At 38.2% G+C, this 24,281-nt stretch overlaps 1 protein-coding gene across 1 annotated transcript in view; it reads left to right on the plus strand.

Moving 5' to 3' along the window:
• Positions 1–24,281, plus strand: part of NKAIN3 (sodium/potassium transporting ATPase interacting 3) — a 312,172-nt gene that overhangs the window by 144,821 nt on the left and 143,070 nt on the right. Inside the window, exon 6 of the mRNA XM_047841962.1 lies at positions 22,868–23,065. Within this exon, the coding sequence (XP_047697918.1) occupies positions 22,868–23,065 (198 nt within the window). The remainder of the gene's footprint in view (positions 1–22,867; positions 23,066–24,281) is intronic.

Below are 24,281 nucleotides of genomic sequence, written 5' to 3' on the forward strand. Positions count from 1 at the left end.
GTTTGATCTATATGAGTTTATGGATCAGCAAGCAATATAATTTTCCAGACATGTCTCCATTTTTCATTTTAGAAAGAGACCAATTGCTTATACAATAGCATGGCATTTCTTATGTAACAGCTTGCACAGACTGTAATTGGTTTTCATTTATAAAATAAAAAGTATGAAGTATGTATATTCAGACTGTTTTATTGAAGGAGTAAATCTTTACACAAAACATGACAGTGTTATTTTTTAATGTATATAATTTTTTAAGAAAAATAATGTTATGATAGCTTTGACTCATAAAATAGAAAGGACTACTTTTTTAATTATAAGACTTTATAACATTTGTTTTGTCTTTTACATCACATGTACACTATTTTGATTAAAATAAAAAATTAATTGGAAAGAAAAATACTGAAAATCTGTTGAGCATTTTCTATAGGTCAGATATTCTGCTAAACACTTTATGTGGGTTGCTTCATTGTATCTCATAACAACCCTATAACTTTATAGTTATTCACATTTTACACATTAGAAAAACATCAAAGGTTAATAATAAAATGTAATAGAGTAGGGCGCCTGCTTGAGCACGCTGGTTAGTTGGTTGAGCGACCCACTCTTGATTTCAGCTCTGGTCATGATCCCAAGGTCATGGGATCGAGTCCTGAGTCAGGCTTCATGCTAATCATGGAGCCTGTTTAAGATTCTCTCCCTCCCCCTCTCCTTCTTCCCTGTCCCCAGCTCATGCTCTCTTTCTCTAAAATAAGAAAAAAAAAGTAATAATAATAAAATAATATTTAAAATCACTAAATATTAGTGAATATAAACTCCATTTGGGGCACTGTTTTAAGTGCTATATGTATATGATACCATCTGATCCTCATCACGCGTATGAAGTAGGTGCCACTCTCATTCCCTTTTTACAAACGAAAAAGGGAAAGGATGCTTTCCCTCAGAGGAAAACAACAAAAACCCACCCAAAATCGCGAGGCCCAAACTCAAACACAAGTAGCCGCATCCATAATTGGTGCTCAATATGACTCTTGGATCCCTCGGGAAAGTTTAGGCTGGAAGTAACACAGACTCTAACTCAAGGGCTATAGATGTGCAGGGCATTTAGCATCTTGCATGCCAAAGCGCAGAAGTAGAGCAGGTTGTAAGGTTAGTTGACTCAGTCATGTCAAGGACTCAGGTTATTACCGTGTCTCTGTTTTGCCACGTCAGTCCACCTTCCAAAATCAGGTCCGCTCCTTAAAGGCTATCAATTAAAACAAGTTACATAAATGATCTGAAAATAAACCCAAGTATATTCAAATGTAACCAAATGACAACGTTGCCATGTTGATTGAGGACTGGAAGCAGTCCAGGCAGACCTCACAATCCAGCACCCGTTTCCTCGTCCGCAAGGGCAGCGGCATGATATCAACTACTCCAGAGGGTGTTGCAACGATTAATGTAGTTAAAACACACAAAGTGCAAAGATCTGTGGCTGGTACATTATAAGTGCTCCGTATGTGTCAGCTATTTTCTTGTTATGCGTTGCTGTTTTCTTGTTATGCTGCTAGGACGGTGTCCAGAAAAACAAAACAAACAGACAAAAAAACAATGGTACTCTCTGAGATATGAAAAAAATTTTTAGTCCTTGTAACTGATTTCCTCCCACCTCTGCCAGTGGGAGCTGGGTTTCAAGCCTTTTCCTGAAAGAGTCACCAGATAGGAAACAGGTTCACCCTTAGCCCAACGGCCAGGGCACCCCAGAGCAGAGGGTAGAGTGCCCTCCCCTGAGGCACAGGGCCAAGAAGGGCGGGCACGAAGGAACAGACCTCAGCAACCTTCCTCATCTCCTATGAATATGATATGGAGTGTTAGTGTTGGCCCACCGGACAACTTGACATAAGGCACAATGGAAGAGGTGTGCACCACGTCGTCACCCAAGCGTGCCTCCCTCCTCTGTCATGCAACTGCTGGTTGGTTGGAGAACAAACTCCTAATCCAAAGACTAAGTCACAGAGGGTTGTTTTGACTGACTTTGTACGTCCTCTTCCTCCCTCACCACGATCCTCCGGAAGCTGTAGTCAGCCAATGACCTTCCCAGTGAAAGACCTTTCCCACAGTCCTTTTTTGGTCGGGGATGCACAAGAGGCTGTGCTTCCCTGGCAGGCCCTTCAAACAAATGAGAATAATAACACACTACCCTCCTGACTTCAGAGAATGGTTTTAAGAAGCAAATGTGATGGGATGTGAAAATGCTCTGTAAAGTTGTAAGACCCAGCAGTAAAGGATGAGGGTTAATTTACCCCTCCAGGACTTCCGATTCATCTGCTAGGGCGATAGCTTAGTCCTTTTCTGATAATGGATTAATGGCTGATGTACAACAGTAGAAGCTATGTGGCTCATTAACCCATGACACTAGAATCTTAGTTATAAAAGTGAGCAACTTTATAGAACACATATTAGCTAGAACATTAACAAAATGATCAGGATTTAATGTTTCCTAATGGGCCATTATATCCTTTTTGTTCTCGAAGCAGATTAAAAAATACATGAGTCTGTGACATAGAGATTAATATCATCCTAAAGAGCTGGCATCAGAACACTAACGGACACACAGGGAACTGCTTGTCTTTGGCCTGAAAACCGGAGTTGTCTGAGGAAAAAAAAAACTTAGAGAATAGTAGCTATTAGTAATCATCTTTTAAGAAGTCAGACCAAAACTTACCTAGAAATTAACCTGCTGCTGAAACTGTATCTGATACCCAAAATTAGTCAGGAGGCTATATCCACATTTAAATTATCGTAGCTTCAATTCTACTTTAATGATTGCTGCAGCAAAGGAACATTTATTTGATCAGGAGGTAGCACTGAAGTTTACTACAAATGGAGGTTTGACATCAGCTAAAAATAGCTCCACACTCAGAATATGAAATGTGAAGAGACCACAAATCAGTCATCCTGTGACCATTGCCGAATAGTCACACTTATCTATAGAAAGAATGTTCATTTTCTAGGTACTGTATTTTATTACATTTTTAACGTGCTCTACTGACTAATTTTCCCAGAAGCATTAGAATATTGGTGGGAGGGAGGGGCGGGTGGGTGATGGGTATTGAGGAGGGCACCTGTTGGGATGAGCACTGGGTGTTGTATGGAAACCAACTTGACAATAAATTTCATATGAAAAGAAAAAAAGAAACAAACAAGTAACTGTGTAGAGTACTGGGATTGGGACAGGCTCCAGGAAGGCAGTGTGGCTTGATTGACTCTGAGTAGGGTGGAGGGGATGGGCACAGGGACTCAGCATCTTTTCAGTTCTCTCTCTCTCTCTCTCTCTCTCTCTCTCTCTCTCTCTTTCACAGCTGGTTATCTGATCTGTATATTGGCCAAATGTTCTGAAAATTGTATGAGAATTAGAATATTGTTTTAAAGGAAACCATGAGTAAGTTAATATAATTCTATGAGCTTCTCGTAAGACACTTTAGAGCATTTAAAAAGCATGTTTTTCAAATCTTTCAATGGGAAGTATGCATTCCTTTCTCCTGTACCCATGTTTATTATTTGTGGTTTTGTAATATATGCCTGCCTATGTTTTTGCAGAATTGTTGCACTATATTAATTAAGAAGAGCCCCAGGACCCAAAGTGTTTGAAGTTCATATAGCAGTTGCCCTACTGATACATCTTTTCTTGAGTATTTATTGTTACATGAGATTGCTTTTATAGTTTCTACCTTATATATAAATTAGCTATATATATATGTATATATATATATATAATTATAAATAATTAATAGAATTGACTACATAAAGATTTTATGATGCCATCATGCCATAACAATGTGAACAGAATAAAAAGCAGACAACCAACTGAAAAAAAAAAGAATGTTCCCTATATAGAGGGGCCTGGGTAACTCAGTCTTTTAAGTGTCCAACTCCTGATTTCAGTCCAGGTCATGATCTCACAGTCATGAGTTGAAACCCCATGTCAGACTCTGCACTGACAGTGTGGAACCTGCTTAGGATTCTCTCCTCCTCTCTCTTGGCCCCACGCCTGCTTGCGTGTTATCTCTCTCTCTCTCAAAATAAATAAATAAACATTTAAAAAAAGAATTTCCCAATATAACACATTAACCTCTCAAATTTGAAAAGTGATTTTTTTTACATGCCTATATTTACTCTTTGCTTCCTCAATTAGTGATATTTGCCTAGTAAGATTGTCTAATAAGATTAAAAAAAACCCAAAGCTGTGTGTTTTCCTGTATATGCTTTATTATAATTAAAGTTGTATCTTTATGATACCAAATAATGATAATCATCTCGCTATTTCCATCAAGTGCTAATTTGGAATTCTAAATTCATTAATTTAGCTAATTCAAGTTAATTTTTAAAGTGTCCAGTATCTATATACATGATTAAGATTCTTATTAAGTATATAATTTTGTTACTTATAAATATATGTTTCTATATGAATACAGAAAATAGGCTTTTTAAGTAGAATTTCAAACCTTTTAATTTTACTGGACAAATAATAATTTACCCTCCGAAATCTTTGTGATGGTGAACCTGTTGGCAAAAATTAAAGGTATAACACTGGAGTTTGTAACTTTTCCAGAACATGACTTTTTCTCAATTATCACTTAGGATCCTTAAACATGTAATTGTGAATTTTCTTGGTTAGTATGGCATACAACTTGTAAAAGAATCTCAGCCAAAAAGGCTGTGGTAAATAGAAGGAAGGAAAAAAAAATAGTTACAAGCAGAGAGGGAGGCAAACCATAAGAGACTTTTTTTTATTTTATTAAAAAAAATTTAATGTTTATTTGTTATTGAGAGACAGAAGGAGACAGAGCATGAGCGGGGGAGGGGCAGAGAGAGAGGGAGACACAGAATACAAAGCAGGCTCCAGGCTCTGAGCTGTCAGCACAGAGCCCAACATGGGGCTCGAACTCACAAACCCATAAACCATGAGATGACCTGAGTCAAAGTCGGACGCTTAACCAACTGAGCCACCCAGGCGCCCCCATAAAAGACTCTTAAATACAGAGAACAAACTGAGGGTTGATGGGGTAGGGAGAAAATGGATGATGGGCATTAAGGAGGACACGTGTTGAGATGAGCACTGAGTGTTGTATGTAAGTGATGAATCAAGGGAATCTACTATGAAAGCCAAGAGTACACTATATATACTGTATGTTAGCTAACTTAACAGTAAATTATATTTAAAAAAAAAAAGAAGGATCATTTCTTGTTACATCCTTGTGGAGCTGTAAAGCTGTACATATTTTACAACTAGTAATTCCCTAGTACTCTAATCCTAGGATCACACCTAAGGGACACCAGGTTAATTGACTAAACTCTGAAAAATACAGTCAAACCAATTATTTGTCGGTAAGTTTTTGGAAGACATTTTAATGCATCTTGTTTAATTCATGTAGCATTTTTCCTTAATGCATTAAACCAATTTGTCTGTGTAAACGTAGTGTTGTTTACAGGAATATTGTTCCTTTTAACATGTGGTTGAAAAGACTCAATTTTGGCAAAAAACACTTTTCAAAGTGGCATAGTATAACACAGGGGGAAGATGCCAACTCTTAATTCCAGTGTCAATTTGTCTCATTAGCTATCCTTGAAAGCAAATTTTTCATATCTATTCTTCGTCATTTTCTTTCTTGCTAGTTTTGTTTGTCCTTCCTCACCCTAAGATAAATATTTATGTTTGTTTTCTCTAAGGCTTTTATAGTTTATATTTTATGTTAACTCTTTAGTAGGTAAGAAATTGACCCTTTGATTCTAAAGGATGCATGTTGTTTATCTTATTTAAGAACCAATAATTCATCAATGAATATTTATTACATATCTACTACATGTTTAGCTCTGTTTTAGATACTGTGTATATAAAAATGAATCCATGCTCGCTCTTGAGAAACATAAAGTCAATGGGCAGGACAATCCTAAAAAGATAAATTATACTGCAGTGTGAAAAGGGCCAAAGAGCAGATGGCGACAATGGTGGTAGTTTTTCCATTGACCAGGGTTCTGCTTCTTGGTATAGCTAGAATGCTGAGTTCATGGGGTACCGTCATTACAAAGCCAGACTTACATTAGCAGAAAAGAGTAAGTGTACTGTTGGCTATGGACTGGCTATGTCCAAGGCTGGACAAAAACAATAGACAAATGTCATTGGGTAGGCACTGTTGCTGCCATTCCCATCTCAGAAGTCCAGAAAGACCACAACATTATGATTGCTTTTCAGGTAAATGTTAGGCATAGGATGCAATGCTATGGTTAACCTGTGTGTGATATGGAAACTTAGATTACAGAGGCTTGTTTGGAATATCTTTTTCTTTCTTCTTTCCCATCTAACTTGAGGTCCCTGGAGTCTCCTCCCTATCTTTCGTACTTGTGAGATAAGAGGTGTGAGTGGTAGGATGTAGACCTGGGGGTATGGGCGAGAAAGAAAGGCAGGGAAATCTGCCATCATGCCATCACTCCATTAAAAATCTAGGAACTATTAGAAGCAACTAATCTAAAAGAAAGTATTCTAATTCTGTTCACAAGCAACTCCGTGTTGATTAGGAGCCTGGTTAAATTTTCTTGGGAATGAGCCTTTGAGACTAGTCCACAGCAAGAAGCTTTGAAGAGTTCTGGGATGAGCTAGTGTTATGAATCATTGTCCTACAATCAGCTGAGATCTTGTTTGTCTGTTTGTTTATTTACTCTGGGCATCTGGCTTTGTTCTCAATCTTAGCAAAATGTTCACAAATAATCCATTTGTCTTATGTTTTGCCTGACAAGTAAATTTTGACCATCACCAGCACTGATGCTGTGGTTGTTGACAGTCTCTTTAATCCCTTGCATATGTGTTTATGGGATGCAAGAATTGACCTAGCAAAAACTTATTACAATTCACACATGAACACTAAACTGAAGCTCCGTGTTATGTGTAGTTATGACCAAATTAAGTATTTATCAAACTAAGAAGCGGAAATTTCTATATCCCCAAAGTAGAACCTTCTTTATTCAATACTGAGAATCTTTATATAAATGGTCCAGAATGTTTTCATAACAATGATGATCTGATGGCCTAACACATTTATACATGGAACATGTTTATTTCTAAATGTTCACAAATAAATGTGCATTGTGTAGTGGATTCTAATATAAGCTACCTGAATTTGAGAGTAGTATTAATGGTCATGAGTAAAATAAATAATCAAAGAATACTATGAATCATCAAATAGCTACAAAAATTCTCGATGGAATTATTTATTATCTTGTAATTCAAATTCTGTCTTTTGTTCATTTTATGTAACGCATGGCTCTGACCTGTTGATTCCTGGTCTACTGAAGGTCCCCATAAAATTCCCTTTTTCTCCTAGGTTGATCTTTTTCTGACAATGGCAGCATTTCTTTCCTCTCCCCTTTTCATTCTAGCCCTTCTTTCTAGACACTCCTCCCCAAAGGCAACATGATCCAAGCCATCAAGTTACCGGGCTTCCTACTGCAAATCAGCCCCATCTGTCGAATGATTCAAAGAGAAGCTGCTATTTAAATTCTGGACAAAGTGGAGAAGAGGAGGGAGGTGGGTGTTCCCCATGTTACTGTGCCCAGCAGGGCTGCTATCTTTCCAGCAACCTTTTATTTAACTTCACTTCCTCTGAGTTATGTGATGTTGGTCCATCCTTCCCTACAATGCATCTGGTATGTATTATGCATCTGGCCTTCCCTTCTTCGTGGATCTTTCCTGAGGACCAGATAGTAGCACTTACTGGTCTCTCATATAATGTGAGATCATGGAGAATAGATACTTGGGAAGATTCCTTCCCTCTCAGAACTTTCTTCATGGGCAGGTTGGCTCTGGGGTAATATATACTCGATCAGAGTCACATCTAGAAGCTGGAAATGTAAATGTGTAACATTCCCCAAATAAAGGCTGATGTACCATATAGCATAATTCTCTACTGAAGATTGCCTCAATTTTAAAATATAAGGGAGGGTACCTGGGTGGCTCAATTGATTAAGCATCTATTCTTGATTTGGGTTCAGGTCATGATCCCATAGTTCATGGGTTCGAGCCCCACATCGGGCTCTGCACTGGCAGTGATGGTGCAGAGCCTGCTTGGGATTCTGTTTCTCCTTCTCTCTGCCCTTCTCCCTCTTATGCATGCTCTCTGTCTCTCTCTGTCTCTATCTCTCTCTCTGTCTCTCTGTCTCTCTCTCTTTCTGTCTCTCTCTCAAAATACATAAGTAAACTTAAAAAAAAAAGAAAGTATAAGGGAACTACTTGGACTTTTAAGTTGAAATCGAAATTTTATGTAACTTGCCTAAAGTATTACAGGCTACTCGGCACATGGCCTGAAATTAGAGAATGTTAAACATATAAATGAGAATGAAACCTGTTAAGAATATAGGGGGAATGCAAGTCCCCTTTCTATTTCAGTTCTCCTCTGGTTAAAAGTTTAAAACTAAAGTCTGTCAATAGCTTGTTGCCCATATTGAGATTTTTCTTTTCCTTTTTCTTACTGGCGAGACTATGATTAGAATGCCAGGCGAACTGTGCCTTTTCAGCCTCACTTACTTGGTCCTTGGTGCAACTGCTGCCTTTGAATGCTACGGGCTCTCCTTCCCCCACCAAACGTGCCTCTTAGAAACAGTGCCCTTCACTAAGGAAACAGACTTTTAAAAGAATGACAGCTGTGACAGTAAAAAAGAATCTTCTCCTGTTTGATCTGTTTCTGGAAAGTCTCCAAAAACTAACTTTTAAAGTGCTAGACTTCCTCAAAAACCATATATCTCATTCCCAGACTTTGAGAAAAGGAGTTGGACCCTTAGTGGATGATTTTTTTTCCCGCCTCAGGGATGGTGTGGGCATATTCTGATTGCTGATTGAACGAGCCTCCACTTCTCCAAACCTTGGCCTTTCAGTGTGCACAGAGCCCCTGATGCACAATACTTATCCTCCAATAACAAATAAGATGCCATCAGGACTTATGATTGGTGGACAAGATACTCAAAGCATCGTTCTTATAGGGAAAATGCATCAGGCCGTGTGAGTCACATAATGGCTGCGTAAATGGCTCTGAATTGAAATAGTTCTAAATAAGTTTGGTGTGCAAGATAATATAATTAATATAGACTAGATATTTTTAGATTATAAAGTGCTAATTAAGAAAATACGATATTTTTTTGCTGTATAATGGATGGAGAACGATGATTATAAACAGTCTTTCTGTTACAGAGCTGAGCAAGGGAAAATGTATGCATTCGTTCTCGGGGAAAATCTTGTGACCTAATAAGATTTTTAAATTTATAATGATCCATATGTATAGTGGAATTACTGTATTCGTAGGAGGAAACCTACGCTATTTGACAGCTCTTTGTGTTTAGACAGAGGGGAAGTAGGACAAGCATAGACCGACATTTACGGCCTCATACTGTTGCTGTTTCAGTCACTGCAAAAGATGTAGCCACAGTAACTACCCAGAACCCCTGGAAATAATCGCAGCTCATGGGAGGAGGATTGTTGGGTGCAGGTGGAACTGTGAAGGGGAAGAGGTTGGATAATAGTATGTATATTCATTTAGGTACTTACAAAAAACGTAGCTAAGTATGCTTTTGGACAAGTTGGATGCTTTGGTTTAAGAGTAGCTGCTATCTATAAAGAAAAACAGAAATTTATATTTCTCCTTATGATCAGCAAATTGAAAAGGATTTAAATATTCTTCAGTGGGGCGCCTGGATGGCTCAGTCGGTTAAGCATCTGACTTCAGCTCGGGTCATGATCTCGCGGTCCGTGAGTTTGAACCTTGCGTGCGGCTCTGTGCTGAGAGCTCAGAGCCTGGAGCCTTCTTCAGATTCCGTATCTCCCCCTCTCTCTGCCCCTCCCCCACCCATGCTCTGTCTCTCAAAAATGAATAAATGTTAAAAAATGTAAATAAATAAGTAAATAAATAAATAAATATTCTTTGGAAAACTTCCAATTGAACTCTAAAGAGAGCTAGAAGTGATCTTTACTTCATTTGGGGAAATTAAAATTATTGAGATTAATCACTGCTAATAAGAATTCACTTTCTACTATGAACTAATTCATGTTTGAGAAGCACCCTGAGCTCCTTAGAACCCTAAGACAGCTACGGCCATGACTCCGCCCTGGTATTAAAAAAAAAAAAAAAAAAAAGGAAATGACCTTAAATAGCATTATTCCCAAAAGAATCAAACAGTAGTAAAACAAAACAATTTTTTTTAATGTTTATTTTTGAGACAGAGAGAGACAGAGCATGAACGGGGGAGGGTCAGAGAGAGGGAGACACAGAATCTGAAACAGGCTCCAGGCTCTGAGCGGTCAGCACAGAGCCCGACGCCGGGCTTGAACTCACGGACTGCGAGATCATGACCTGAGCCAAAGTCGGCCGCTTAACCGACTGAGCCACCCAGGCGCCCTGAAAACAAAACAAAGTCCATTATTTAGGTGACTCCTTTGTGGCCACTGCACTTTATACACTTGTGGAATATCTGGCTGGTGATAACTTAATCCTATTTGGATGAAGTGCATAGAAGTGTTGTTGACATGAGGTGTCTCCAAACTTGGTATGATGACACCTATTTATATCAAAGGATCTAGGGAGACATGCAGGGAAACAATATTTCAAAATGAAAAAATAGCTACAAATGGGCAGAGTTGGGCTTTTATTCCCAGTTCAGCTCCTCCCCACAGCACAGTGAGTAACTCCCCCAATCACATATACACACCAAGATTTGTATGGAACCTTCAAGACCCTAATGAGGAGTCAAGCAATAAGAAAGGGTTAACACACATCCCTCTGCTACAGTGAATATCCACCCAGAGTTGTATTTAAGTCACTGTCTCTGAAACTTCCATATCCCAAGAGGCTGCCTCTTACGAGCCATCTAAGAAGGTTGCTGTGCAACTTGAGATTGATGGTGATAGATAAGAACCTGCCAGAGAGGTTTTTACCACATCCAAGTTTGCAATTAATCAGACCTCTTTCCAGCCTTCACAATTATTTCAGCAAAGGAAGCAATTAACAAAATAGTCTTCTTTTGTAGAGGGTTTTCAACCACACCAGCAGCCACATTCATAGGTCAGAAACACCAATATTGTTCTTTTTATCCAGACACTTTTCAAAAAGGGAACAACTAAAAGGACTACATGACTTTTCTTTTTATTTTCTAAAAGAATTCTATCACATCAAAACAAATATCTATTTTTTTTTCTCAAATGAGGAATTTTTCCTACCAAAATTGAAAAATAAGTAAGGGTGTTCTTTTCAGGTGGTAAACTTAGCAAGAAAAAAAAAAGATTAAAAAAATTTTCTGTTGTGCAAATTAAGTAAAATGTGTGCATACGTGCATATGCGTGTATGAATTATGAATACACCACGCTATAAATACAACACATTAGCGCCAGCATGCATACCAAAGGTAGCACAATTTTATGGTCTCAAAATCCTGATTAGCATAAAAGGCATAACATTGTAATCAAATAATTATTGATCAACACAAAGACAGAGAAGCCAGATGCGTTGAGTGAGCTTGGTAATTAAGTAAGTAAACTACAGGTGTTTAAAATTCATAGATTACAATGATAGGTGTACTTATTTTCTAAAAATCACCTGTAGGCAAATCTTAATATAATCAGGTGCATCAATTACATACCAGAAATGTCGATATCTGTGAATGTACGTTATCCCTTCACAAATAATTAATATGTGAAATGTTTTCAGTGCTTAAGTCCTTTGAAGTCTTTGGAGGGCTATTTTCACAAGGACATCTCTGGTTCTGCCCAATGGACCTGAGGCACATCAAAAGTAGACAAACCAGTGTACAGGAAGATATGGCTAATAAAGGGACAACTAAAAATTAAACACAAATAAGAGACCGGGAGCTTGACATTTAAAAGAAAAATATAAGTTCTTTTGCAAATCGCAGATTTTTGTTAATTTCTCACTGTAGTAGAAATTTACTACAGTAAAAATCTACTACAGGGCCAAGTGGCCCTGTAGTGAAAGTGACTTCATTTTTACTACACGAGTAGTACATTTCTTCCAAAGGAACTAATAATTTCTTCAGTCATTATTAGGAAACTGCAAGTTTTTGTATGATTGCTTCCAATTGTATCAAATGACGCAAACTGCTTTAAGGAAGGAAATTAGGTCTTTGGCCATGGTTCTTTTCCTCCTACCTGTGCACGCACAGTGCCTCAATTATTTTCATTCCATATGAGAAAGATGCTGATCCTTTGCATACTTACCTTTCTTAAGAAATGCATTTGATAAGACTCATGTCAATTCCAAGACGAATGCAACAGGGAAGTAAAAACCCTATGGGGCGCCTGCGTGGCTCAGTCAGTTAAGCATCCCACTTCTGCTCAGGTCATGATCTTACAGTTGGTGGTTTCGAGCCCCACATCAGGCTCTGTGCTGACAGCTCAGAGCCTGGAGTCTGCTTCGGATTCTGTGTCTTCCTCTCTCTCTGTTCCTCCCCCACTCATTCTCTTTCTCTCTCTCAAAATAAATAAAAACATTAAAAAATTTAAAAAAGAAAAGAAAAACCTTGCAACTCCAACATTTTTCATATGTAAAAAAAAGTTTGTGAAGCTTTAGAAGTCATATGGTTTACCAACACCATGTGATCTCCAGCTTTAGAGACAACCTCCATCCCTGGAGTGATACCCATGCTCACTCTTTCCACCTTCATCACCACAGCCCAGTCCTGCCTTTCTTAGGACATAGAAATGGAATCATATGGTATATCTCTATTGAGTCTGACCTCCTTCACTCAACATCATGTCCATAAGAGTCAACCATGTCCTTGTGGTATCAACAGTTCATTCTCTTTTGTTGTTGTGTGGCTTCCATTGTAACAACATACCACATGTTTTAAATCTATTCTACTGTTGGTATTCATTTCAGGCATTGGCTACAAATAGATGCTAAGGACATTCTTGTTCAGGTCTTTGGTGGATGTATGCATTCATTTCTCCTGGCTACATACTCAGGAGTAGGTACACTAGGTCCTAAGACATATACTTATCTAGCTTCAGTGGGAATACAAAACTCTTTCCAAAGTGGCTGCACAAATTCACTCTCCCACTAGCAACATAAAGAGGCACTTTGAGGGATGTGCAGTTGATTTCTTGTTTTATAAGTTTTTCTCAATTCTCAACTGAAATCATGCCCCAAAAAACTAGCAGTTAGGTTTGTTCATTCTTTTGATTAAAAAAATATATTGAGCTATTTTTGTGAGCTTGGCATGGGAAAACAGTGCTGATTATAGTTGGTTTATAATCTTGTAGGTTGGTCAGAAAACTGATTATAAAAAAGAATGTGTCATCTCTACCCAGATAAAGCTATAAAATTAGGTGGAAGAATTGGGCACTTGGGAAGCACACAGAAGAGTTATATTGCCCAGACTTTCCAGGGGCCAGGGATGACTTTCCAAAGAAAGTGATATCTCTGCTGAACCCTAAAAAGAAATTGGAGTTGGCCAGGTAACCAGGATGGGGAAGGGTTGTTTGTAGGGGCAGGAAAGCGGATGGAAGGTAAGAGTGAAAGACAATATTCTATAAAAAGGGAACAGGGTGTGTGAAGACCAACAAGTTAGACACAACAGTTCATTTGGGGAAAGGGATCGGTATGGCTAGAGCACAGATTGTGAAGAGAAGGACAACAAGGAGTCTGCAAAAGTGACTAAAGATCCCTCAAGCTTTCCCAAGGATAACCTTTTATCTTTGGGCAGTGGGAAACCCTTGAAGTGTTTTTAAGCAACTAAACCCGATGTCAACACATTCGGGTTTAGAAAATATTATTCTGGCTGTAATAAAGAAAATAAATTTGAAGACAGGAGTTACATTTAGGGGTCACTGTAGTTGTCCCAGAGAGAAACCATGGTGGCCAGTCTAGGATAGTGGCAACTGGAATGGAGAGAAATAGAGGGATATTTAAAAAAAAATTTTATCTTCAAGCAGTGTGTAATACTTAATAAAGAATAATGAAGTAGTCGACAAATACTCATTTTATCACCAATGAAATAAAGATAAAACTTTTCCCTCACAATTAAACCCTTCTTGTTTACTGTTCCATGATCCCTTTTTTCACACTGTATTCTGCATTTATTTGTTATGTTTTTATATTTATTTAAAGTTTTACCATATGTGTATATATATATATATGTATATATATGTGTGTATGTATATATATATATGCATTCCTAAAAAAATGCATAGTATTGTGCAACTTTTAAAACTTTATATAACTGAAGTCATACAATATTTTGTCCACAACTGGATTCTTTTTGTCAACATCATGCTCAAGAGATCCATCCTTTTGAATATACATAAGCTTATTTAATTCATTTCTACTTCACATAGCATTCAATTGCATGAATACCAATTTATTAATGCCTGATAGACATTTAGCTTGTTCTCAACTTTTTGCTGTTGCAAACACCATTGCTAAGTAGACTCATATATGTATGCAGGTGGATATGTGAGCTAGGATAAAGGCAGAGGGATAAAATTGCAGAATCAAGAGGCATTCCCATTTTTAACTTTTCAATGTTGCCACACTATTCTCTGGTAGACTAGTGATTATCCTGCATATGACTGGCCCCCGTACCACACTGAACAATGGCAAGTCATATTGAGCTTGATCATTCTTACTAGGGTGTAGTTAATTTTATTGTAGATTTTTAAAGATACAAATTTGGTCTTTGTTTTGCTATCTATTGGATCTTTGATTTTTTAATTAATTTCTGCTATTATATATTTCTGATGTCCTTACTCTTTTTAAATAGCACTCATCTTCGATCATGAAATGTGCTTTTTTGTTATGTTTATAGTCTGTCTTCCCATATGAGAATGTTAGCTCCAATGGAACAGGGATTTTAGTCTGTTTTGTTCATGGATTCATCTAGATCCCCGAATAATATAGGCACATAGCAAATATTTGTTAATGAAATCTATATCTAACATCTTTAGTTTTAACTTGTTAGTGTTTTAAAACTTTTAAACTAGATGCTTAGCTCACTAATTTTTAGCCTTTCTTCTTTCCTACTAAAACATTTAATGCTATACATTTACCCTCAATGTGATATATTTATTGTTACTATTATTCTAGAAGTATTGTTTGACACTAAAAATAAATCTGTGTTATGTACTTTGGCACTGTGTGGATTAATTATTTACTTAATTTTCTAAATAACCAATTGCTAATCCTTACAAGAATCAAACAATTTTGTTAAAATTGGCAAAAATGTGGTTTTTTAAATTCTTTTATTCCTTGTATCTTTATTGCCTGACACTCATCAGTAATGTAGAATTTTATTTCACCAGCTTGGTTAACTTGATTTAGAATTTCTACTGGAAAAAGACAAAATAAATGCTTACTTCTTTCTCTTTACTCATTTTTTTTCAAGTGCAGTTATTTTTTATAATTAAGAAACACTTTTTAGAGAGAGCAGTCATAGCAAAATTGAGCAGAAGGCACAGAAGTCTTATTTAAGTAGCTGCTTTAAATATTAACAATGAGGTTTTTTACCTTTCTTTTTTTGATCATTATGGAGTCACAGATTTTCATTGATTCAATGCATTTTGTCAGCCTTAAACATTATTCTTTCTGATGTTCCAATTATTAGAACTTCAGCCAATAACAGACCCTACATATTGGTTCCCACATGTTTTCAACATGACTCATCAATTTTTTTAAGCTGTCTTGCTTTCTAGAACAAAGTATATTTCACACTGTCTTTGTTCCTTCCTTGTACCACACTGAATTTACATTTCTCCAGGGGAAAACCTTGGTTCTTATACTGGGGAGTGTGAACCAGAGATGTTTGCTGCTACCGGAGTGACATTGCTTCTAGGCCATTTCAGTGAACAGAGATCACTCACACACACACACATGCTATATATAATCATTTCGAATCATGAGCACAATTTGAAATTTTCAGTTCAGTCTTAACATCATAGTGGTTTTTTGCAGCGATACAATTTTATTGCCATGTATAAGGTGCTGTGCACATAGCCCCAAGCCCACAAAGACTGAGGGGATTGAGCTTATATTAATCATTTATACAAAACAACGAATGTATATATACTTACAGACTAAAACTGTACTAATTCTAAAAGTCAGCTAATCCAGATATGAATATAAATAAAAGACTCAGCAATAGAATTTTTTTTTAATTTTTTTTAATGTTTATTTATTTTTGAGACAGAGACAGAGCATGAGCAGGGAAGGGGCAGAGAGAGAGGGAAACACAGAATGTGAAGCAGGCTCCGGGCTCTGGGCTGTCAGCACAGAGCCCGACGCGGGGCTCAAACTCACAGAGAGATCATGACCTGAGCCGAAGTCAGATGCTTAACCGACTGAGCCACCCAGGCGCCCCTAGAATTATTTTTTAAAGTGCTACTTATTATGGGACTAAGGTATTCAGTTGAATAAGTTAAAAAATGAGAACAAAAGAAAGGAACACAAATATTGGCCATTTCCATGAAAATTATACAATGAACTGTATGACTGAACAGACTAGAACCAAATCTCAGAGCATGATAGTAAAAGTTGTTTTGGTGACACAGTGCAAGTGGGGGAGGGGCAGAGAGAGAGAGAATCCCAAGCAGGTTCCACACTGTCAGCGCAGAGCCTGATGCGGGGCTTATACCCATAAAGCCGTGAGATCATGACCTGAGCTGAAATCAAGAGTCGGACACTTAACCAACTGAGCCACCCAGGCACCCCTGGTTTCCTCATTATTGAGATCAATTGATCATGGGCAATATTTTAGTTCTTATTTCGAAAGTAAAAGCATGTGGATAGTAAAATATATTACTTAAATTTCTGGAAGAAATTTCTGGAAGAGCAGTCAGCTCTTTGTTTTCCAAATCACACTATTTCACTTAATTTCTTTGATCTTATAACTGTTTTTTCTTTTCTTTTTCATTTTAATTCCAGTCTAGTTAACATACAGTGTTATATTCGTTTCAGGTGTACTACATAGTGATTCAACAATTCGATACATTACTCAGTGCTCATGGAGATAAGTGACTCTCTTCTCTTACACCGAAAATTTGTATTTCCAACACCATTTAACATGACGACTCCTTTTTTTTAACCTACATATAAGGAAAATGGTTTTACAATGCCAAGCTGACAAAGATGCACTGGGACATACTGTTTCGGGCCCGTCCCTTCCCCTTTACGGGGCCGATGTGCCCAATTCCAGCCCCGCAATGATGCTGCTGCTGGAGCGGCCTTCCTCAGGGCATTGCCGTCAGCTGACAGGCGGCTGCCACCCGATGAGAGATGCTTGTCCTCCATTTATCTCTTCCTCTCAGCCCCACATGCTATTCTGCCTCCAGAATATGTCTCACCTCTCTGTTCTGCCTCCCTGTACTGCTACCGCTTTCTCCAAGACACTCGCCCGCTATCATAACCACCTGCCTGGCTCCGAGTTTTGCCCAGTCAAACCCATCCTCTTTACAGTTCTTAGAATTATCTTTTTAAGAATGCACAGGAGATGATGTTGGTATTTGACTTCTCAACCGGACTCTGCCGTGGCTCATTGCCTGTCTTCAGCCTCATCATACACCACTTTTATCCTCACCTCGGCTTCCCTCCAGCTATACCGGTCTTCAGTCGGTACCAGGAATACTGACACCTCTTTGCCCTCACGTGATCTTTGCACTTGGAGTTCCATCAGTGTGCAACACTCGTTCCTCAGATCTTCACACATCTAGTTCCTTCTCATCTAACAGGTCTTAGCCCAAATATCCGCTATTGGAGAAGTCTTCTCTGGCGACCTATTAGGGAGGAACTCCATTTCACATCCCAGCCACTCTCCAGCACGTTATTTCCTTTATATTAGTTTTCGCAATGGGTACTTATTCTGCCTACTTAGTTGTTTACTTTATTGCCTATCTTCTCTACTAGAGTATATGTTCCATGAGGACAGGGATAAGATCTCTTATGTTCAATCTTACATCCCAACACATAGCTCACATTAGAAACTCCATAAATATCATTGGATGGATAGATGAGACTACATTCCTTCCTGTTGTGGTTTAATTCAGGGAATTAAGCCCCAGGATGAAGACAAAGGGCTTCATTACTTTTAGCTGTGCCTCTGGTTTATGACCAATGGTACAGAAATGAAAAATCCCAGCAATACCTAGTTGTAGAGATGGGAAACAGGAGGTCAGAGTAACCAGTGGCCACTTACTCTGCACACTGCTTTTTTTCTTAGTTTTTTAATTTGAGTATAGTTGACACACAATGTTACATTAGTTTCAGTTGTACAACATAGTGATTCAGCAAGTTTATACATTATGCTGTGCTCAAACGTGTAACCACAACTTCTCACCATACAATACTATTACAATGTGGTTTTTTAGATGTTTATTTAAAACATTTTTTTGAGAGAGATAGGGAGAGACAGCATGTGTGTGCCAATTGGGGAGGAGCAGAGAGAGAGGGAGAGAGAATCCCAAGCAGGCTCTGTACTGTCAGTGCCGAGCCCAACATGGGGCTCATGAGATCATAACTTGAGCCAAAATCAAGAGTTGGACGCTTAGTCATCTGAGCCACCAAGGTGCCCACAAAATCATCAACTATATTCCTTATGCTGTGTCCTTTATTCCTGTGACTTGTTCATTTCAAAACTGGGAGCTGGTACCTACCACTCCCCTTTACCCATTTGCCCAACCCCCACCCGCCCCCCACCGTAACCATCACTTTGTTCTCTGTATTTATAGGTGCAAACTGCTCTTTGTATTCAGAACCAATGGCACAGACTGAGTGATTATGACTTAGCAAATGACACTCTTTCTTCCCAATGGAAACTTGAATATCTTTTAAACCTATCTTTAAGGAAAACAACATATAATTGTTAATATATTTGAACTGGTACCTAGTCTTTGTATTACATGCTCTAAACACTTAACACCTCACTACCAAGCACTGTGTTTGCCCTTTACTCTATGGATCCATAGTACCCTCTAAAATATTTAGTGCTTTGGTGAAAAAAAGATAATTAGAAATGTAAGCAAATTGTTTTTACTTGTCTAATTCATATTCTGAGGTGAACGAGTATCTCAAAAGAAGTTTCAACTAACACGAATTCTACTATCTAAATATAAGCCCAATGCTAACTCTTTAAAACTGAGTAAAATCTATTTTGTTAAATACACGTTCGTCTCCAAATGTCCTGGCTTATGATAAGACTGAGTAAAAAGACAAAGAAAGGAGATAACTATGTAAGAGTGGATTCAATGATTCTTTGAGTCACAATTAAGGAAACAGAAAAAAAAAAAGAATATCATTAGCAGTTGAGCATCCATTTCTAGAAGTAGAGAGGGCTAGTTGAATTAGACACATGCCCAAAAAAAGCAGATAGAATAAGAATAAGACAGAGACTATCTCCTTGATTAATAAGAGATAATATAGTGATATACTATAAAAGAAGTGAATATTGAGCTTTTTTTTTAGGACATGAGCTGATTCCAGTGCTGCGGCTACACTTAACTGTGAAAGGAATGTGGGCAGGCATGTTCACCTACACGGTTGATGAACAACACTTCAAAGAATTCTGGAAATTACTTTTTTGTTTAATTCAAGTATTTGAAGGAAATGGGAACAATTTTGGAATTCACACTAGAGAGATGAAAGTACTTTTAAACATTTAATATTTGCTTAAATAGATATTAGGGGGAGACAGGTATTCTGGAATAATTTTCTTCTAAGTCACAACTCTGTGTGTGTGAGCAGATGCAGCTGGCATGCGGTTCTCCACGTGTTTCCTTGGAGGGACTCTTGCTTTCCTTGCCCTCCCTTGAGGCCACCATCCTGTGTTCTCACTACGTTGACTCCCAAACTTCATGAAAAAACACACCAAATTCTCTCCTTTCAGTCCCCTCTATTCCTTGTAATCCAGTTTTTCACTCTCAATGCTCTCCTGGCATTGCATTTCATAAGGCATCCCCCCCCCTGCCAAACCAGTCATCAAATTCAGTGGTTCTTTTTAACCAGGTTTTGAGTCTATGGCATTACCATCTTCCCTGAAATTCTCTCTTCTGTTAGCCTTGATGTGTTCTCTCTCTCTCCAGGCTGCCCTTTGCATCCCAAGCCCCTCTGCTTGGGTTTCATGCTTTTCTTCTCCTTCCTTGCTTTCTTTGTCCTCCAAACTGTCCCTTGGTAATCACCCACGCTTGCATAAATGTAAATATCATTGTTGAAATCTTTTAAGTTCTAAAGAAAATGACAAGGATGTCAGTCACCAGTTTTCTTAAGCATGTTGTGCTTAAATCATCACTATACTATTCTAACTCCAAGAAGTGAAAGAGAAACGACTTTTGAGCTCCTTGAAATTATTTGTAAGGATCACTTTGGTGATCCAGGTTTAGCGTTAACCCATTTCAAAATTTCAAAATCTATAGGCTATTTCAAATCTATAGGCTTTGATGTGGTAACGAACAGCTTAAACAAAGTAAATGAACTTCTCTGTATTTTTTTTCATAAAAAACTTTGTTATAGTTTTTTTGTTCTGCATTTCCTCTGATGTGCTTCATATACAAAATTGAGTTATTATGTGTTAAGGGTTTTTGCAATGTTTGAAATCTAGCTACTGAAGGGGATTGAAATCAGACACACACTTGCAAATTTAAGTTAGAAGTTTAAGCTTTAAGTATAATTTGATGCTATTGATGTTCTCATTCACATTTTAATGTAGTCATGACAAAAAACAGCACAGTTTTTAAATATTTATAGTACCAGCAAATTAAGTGAGAACTACACAGAGGGATTTTATGAGTGCAGCAAATACATACCATGAGTTCATAAATTCACTTTTGTTTTATTTCTGTAATATAAATTTCAGTCAAAATCATATCGAAAGGAATTTAGAGTCCAGCAATAGAAAAGGCCACTGGGGAAGAATACTTAAAGAGCAGAAATTGCTATGACTTTTGAGATCACTCCAGTTCATCCTGAACCTAATGAATTCTATTAAAACGGGAAATAATAGTTTTTTGGTTGTGATCATGACTAACTGTAAGAGATTAAATCTGATGGTCAGGAAAGGGAGCAGTCAGTGTGCTGTTTGCCTGCAGGTAAATTGCCTTGCATTAAACTGAATTCACTAGCTAAAGCAATTATTTTTCTATAATATTCTCCCTTCAGAGGGCACTGCAAATGATACAGGTAGCAAACCAAGAACCAAAAAAAAAAAAAGATGTAAAATGTTTTATTATCAATAAAGTGCTGTAACTGTGAAGGTAACTGAATGATATGTGTAACAAACCAACAACCCAAAAAAGAAAAAAAGAGATATAAAATGTTTTAATAGTGATATAATCTGAGGCATACCTATAATAGTAGTTTTGTTAGCAACCACGGCCCTTGGGCTCACCAAGCAATAGGAATTAACTAGAGGCCAAGCAGGACTTCTGGGCAAGGCTTTTATTGGGATTTACACTCCAGCAAAAGGAAGACAGTATGATGGGGAAAGATAGGATTCAGTGGGCAGAATGGGAGAGGCCAGGACTTGAGGTCAGTTTTTTGGGAATCAAGATGCTGGCTCCTTACCTATTCTTTTCAATCCATTGTTACAGCAAAAACAGTCTGATTTCAGTTGTTCCAGGCTCACATTCCACCAAAATACTAATGGGCATCTTTTGAGGATAAACACCCGGGCTGTTGTCTCTGCTAAAGAGCTCTGAAAGCTTATTTTGATATGTAAATGCCAAGGATTGCCTTCTTGGTTCTTTTGCTCTGGCTCTCAGTGGTGTTTTCTGGAATTGAGGAGGAATTTAGGGTATGAGGAATTGTAAAGGTTTGGGAGGGAGAACACCATAGGCAAGGGGGTAGTACCACATCAGAGCTGAAAGTACAGACTGCAGAGGATCAAGTTGTGGGTCTGTCATTAAATAGGCAATTTATGTAATTTGTTCATTAAATTGGGCAATGTATTTTGCCTCTCTGTGATTTCCTTTCCTTACGTGTGTTAGTTTCTTACAGCTGCTATGTCACAAGTTACTACAAACCTGATGTCTTAAACAACAGAAACTTAATCTCACAGTTCTGGAGGCCACAAGTCTGCAATCAGTTTCCTTGGGCTGAAATCAAGGTGTTGACGGGGCCATGCTCCCTCTGGACCTCTTGAAGACAATAGTCCCTTGTCTCTTCCAGCTTCTAGTGGCTACCAGCATTCCTGGGCTTGTGGCCACATCAGTCCCATCTCCAATTTTCCATGGTCACATTGCCTTCTCCTCTTCTGCCTTGTGTCTGATCTCCCTCTGCCTCCCCCTCATGAGAATACATGAGATCGCATTTAGGGCCCACTCAGATAATCCAAAGAAGGTAAAATTCACAGGTACCAGAGAGAGGCACATGAAGGTCTTTTGAGGGGACTACTATTCAGCTTACTATAAATTGGGTTACTACTAGTATCTATATGAACCTTAAGGATATAGTATATGAAAAGTGCTTTGAACAATGGCTAGAATGCTAAAAAGCACTCATGTTAGCCCATAAAGGTGATGTCGATGATGATGAACAAGAAAATGCAGACAAAAAGTCTCAAAGTGAATAAAATAATTTGTTTTGAACAAATGTAGAGGACCTTGCCTCTCAATTTTTGAGGCGTGCTAACCTTAAAATGTTATTTTTCAAATGTTGTATCTATGTTAAACGATTATAATCCAGTCGTTTAGGCATATGGTATATATAGCCATTTGTGGTTCTGTCTTGTGTTATTTTGCACCTGAAATGTAAGTCCTCTCAACAATTTTCTCCATCCTGAATTCTTCCTAAAGTGCAAATCAGAGACGTGATATGATAGGACTGTCTCCTTTTGCTCTCGTCTCCTGCCCACCTAGGATACAGATCTGATGACATTCAACATTTCTGTGCACCGGTCGTGGTGGCGGGAACACGGGCCTGGCTGTGTCCGAAGAGTGCTGCCTCCGTCCGCCCACGGCATGATGGATGATTACACGTACGTCTCTGTCACAGGCTGCATTGTGGACTTCCAGTACCTAGAGGTCATCCACAGCGCTGTCCAGATACTACTCTCTGTAAGTAGCACCAATGAATCACTGTCTGATCAAGACTCTCCTTTATTGGCATTTTTGTATGTAAACCTGCTGTCCATACCCATCTGGTAGATAATGCCTTAAATAAGCACATGAGAACATCCTTTAAATAATGGAAATAGCAGCAATTGTGCTAACAGTAGCTGTACTTAATGAGGCTACATCTTCCCTCTTGGTATCCGGACACTTTGTTTTAGAAATAGTTTTCTCTATAGTTTCTAACTTGAGATACAATATACACCATTCAGTGAAATAGCATCACCGCCCCCCAGAAGCAGTGCCTTTCCCATTCTCTACTTTGGATTCTTCTGCTTACACGTCTGCTACTGCTTCTACTTCTAAAGCATTCTTTAACTAATGTGCATCAGGTCCAGAGAAAGGAGGGTGCAAACACATCCAATGGCTTGATCAATCTAGTAAGCTTCATATTTCAAATAATTATTCGTGGGGGCACCTAGGTGGCTCAGTCGGTTGGGCTTCTGACTTCGGCTCAGGTCATGATCTTGTGGTCCGTGGGTTCAAGTCCTGCATTGGGCTCTGTGCTGACAGCTCGGAGCCTGGAGACTGCTTTGGATTCTGTTGCTCCCTTTCTCTCTCTCTACCACTCCCTGTCACCCCCCATCCCCTGCCTGCTCATGCTGTGTCTCAAAAATAAACATTAAAAATAATAATTATTATTATTATTCCTTAAGAAAACAAATCCCTCCAAAGAGTCTTCCACATTTTAGTGCTTAAAGTGTGGTGTCAAGATGTAATTCCATAGAGAGGAGCAGAGAGAAGAAATGGCTTGATTGGACCACAGGAAGTTTATGTCCTGGGAATCTCTTAAAGTTAATTTTTTTCTATCAGATTGTCCCACACACAATTTGATTACAGTGTAGAGGGCAAGTAACTTAAGGTATTATCAACCATGCTGTTCCTCTGAGATCCAACAAGGACATGGCATGTTGTTTGAGTCAGCATACAATAAAGTCAATTTAAGTCACACTTTTCATATAAGCCAACTATCCAACTCGATCCTTCTATCCAACTGGTTGAGTTAGAATAGGAACGAAAGATACAGGCTCAACAGTAAATGAATAGACAACAGAAGTATAAGAGATGTATGTCGGTGAAGAATGTACCTTGGAATTATTTCTAGAAACAGGTTGAGAAATCCTTGTTATCATTTAGTATATCTGTTATCTACTGCTATGTA

Source organism: Prionailurus viverrinus, chromosome F2, assembly GCF_022837055.1.
Source record: "Prionailurus viverrinus isolate Anna chromosome F2, UM_Priviv_1.0, whole genome shotgun sequence".
NCBI lineage: Eukaryota > Metazoa > Chordata > Mammalia > Carnivora > Felidae > Prionailurus > Prionailurus viverrinus.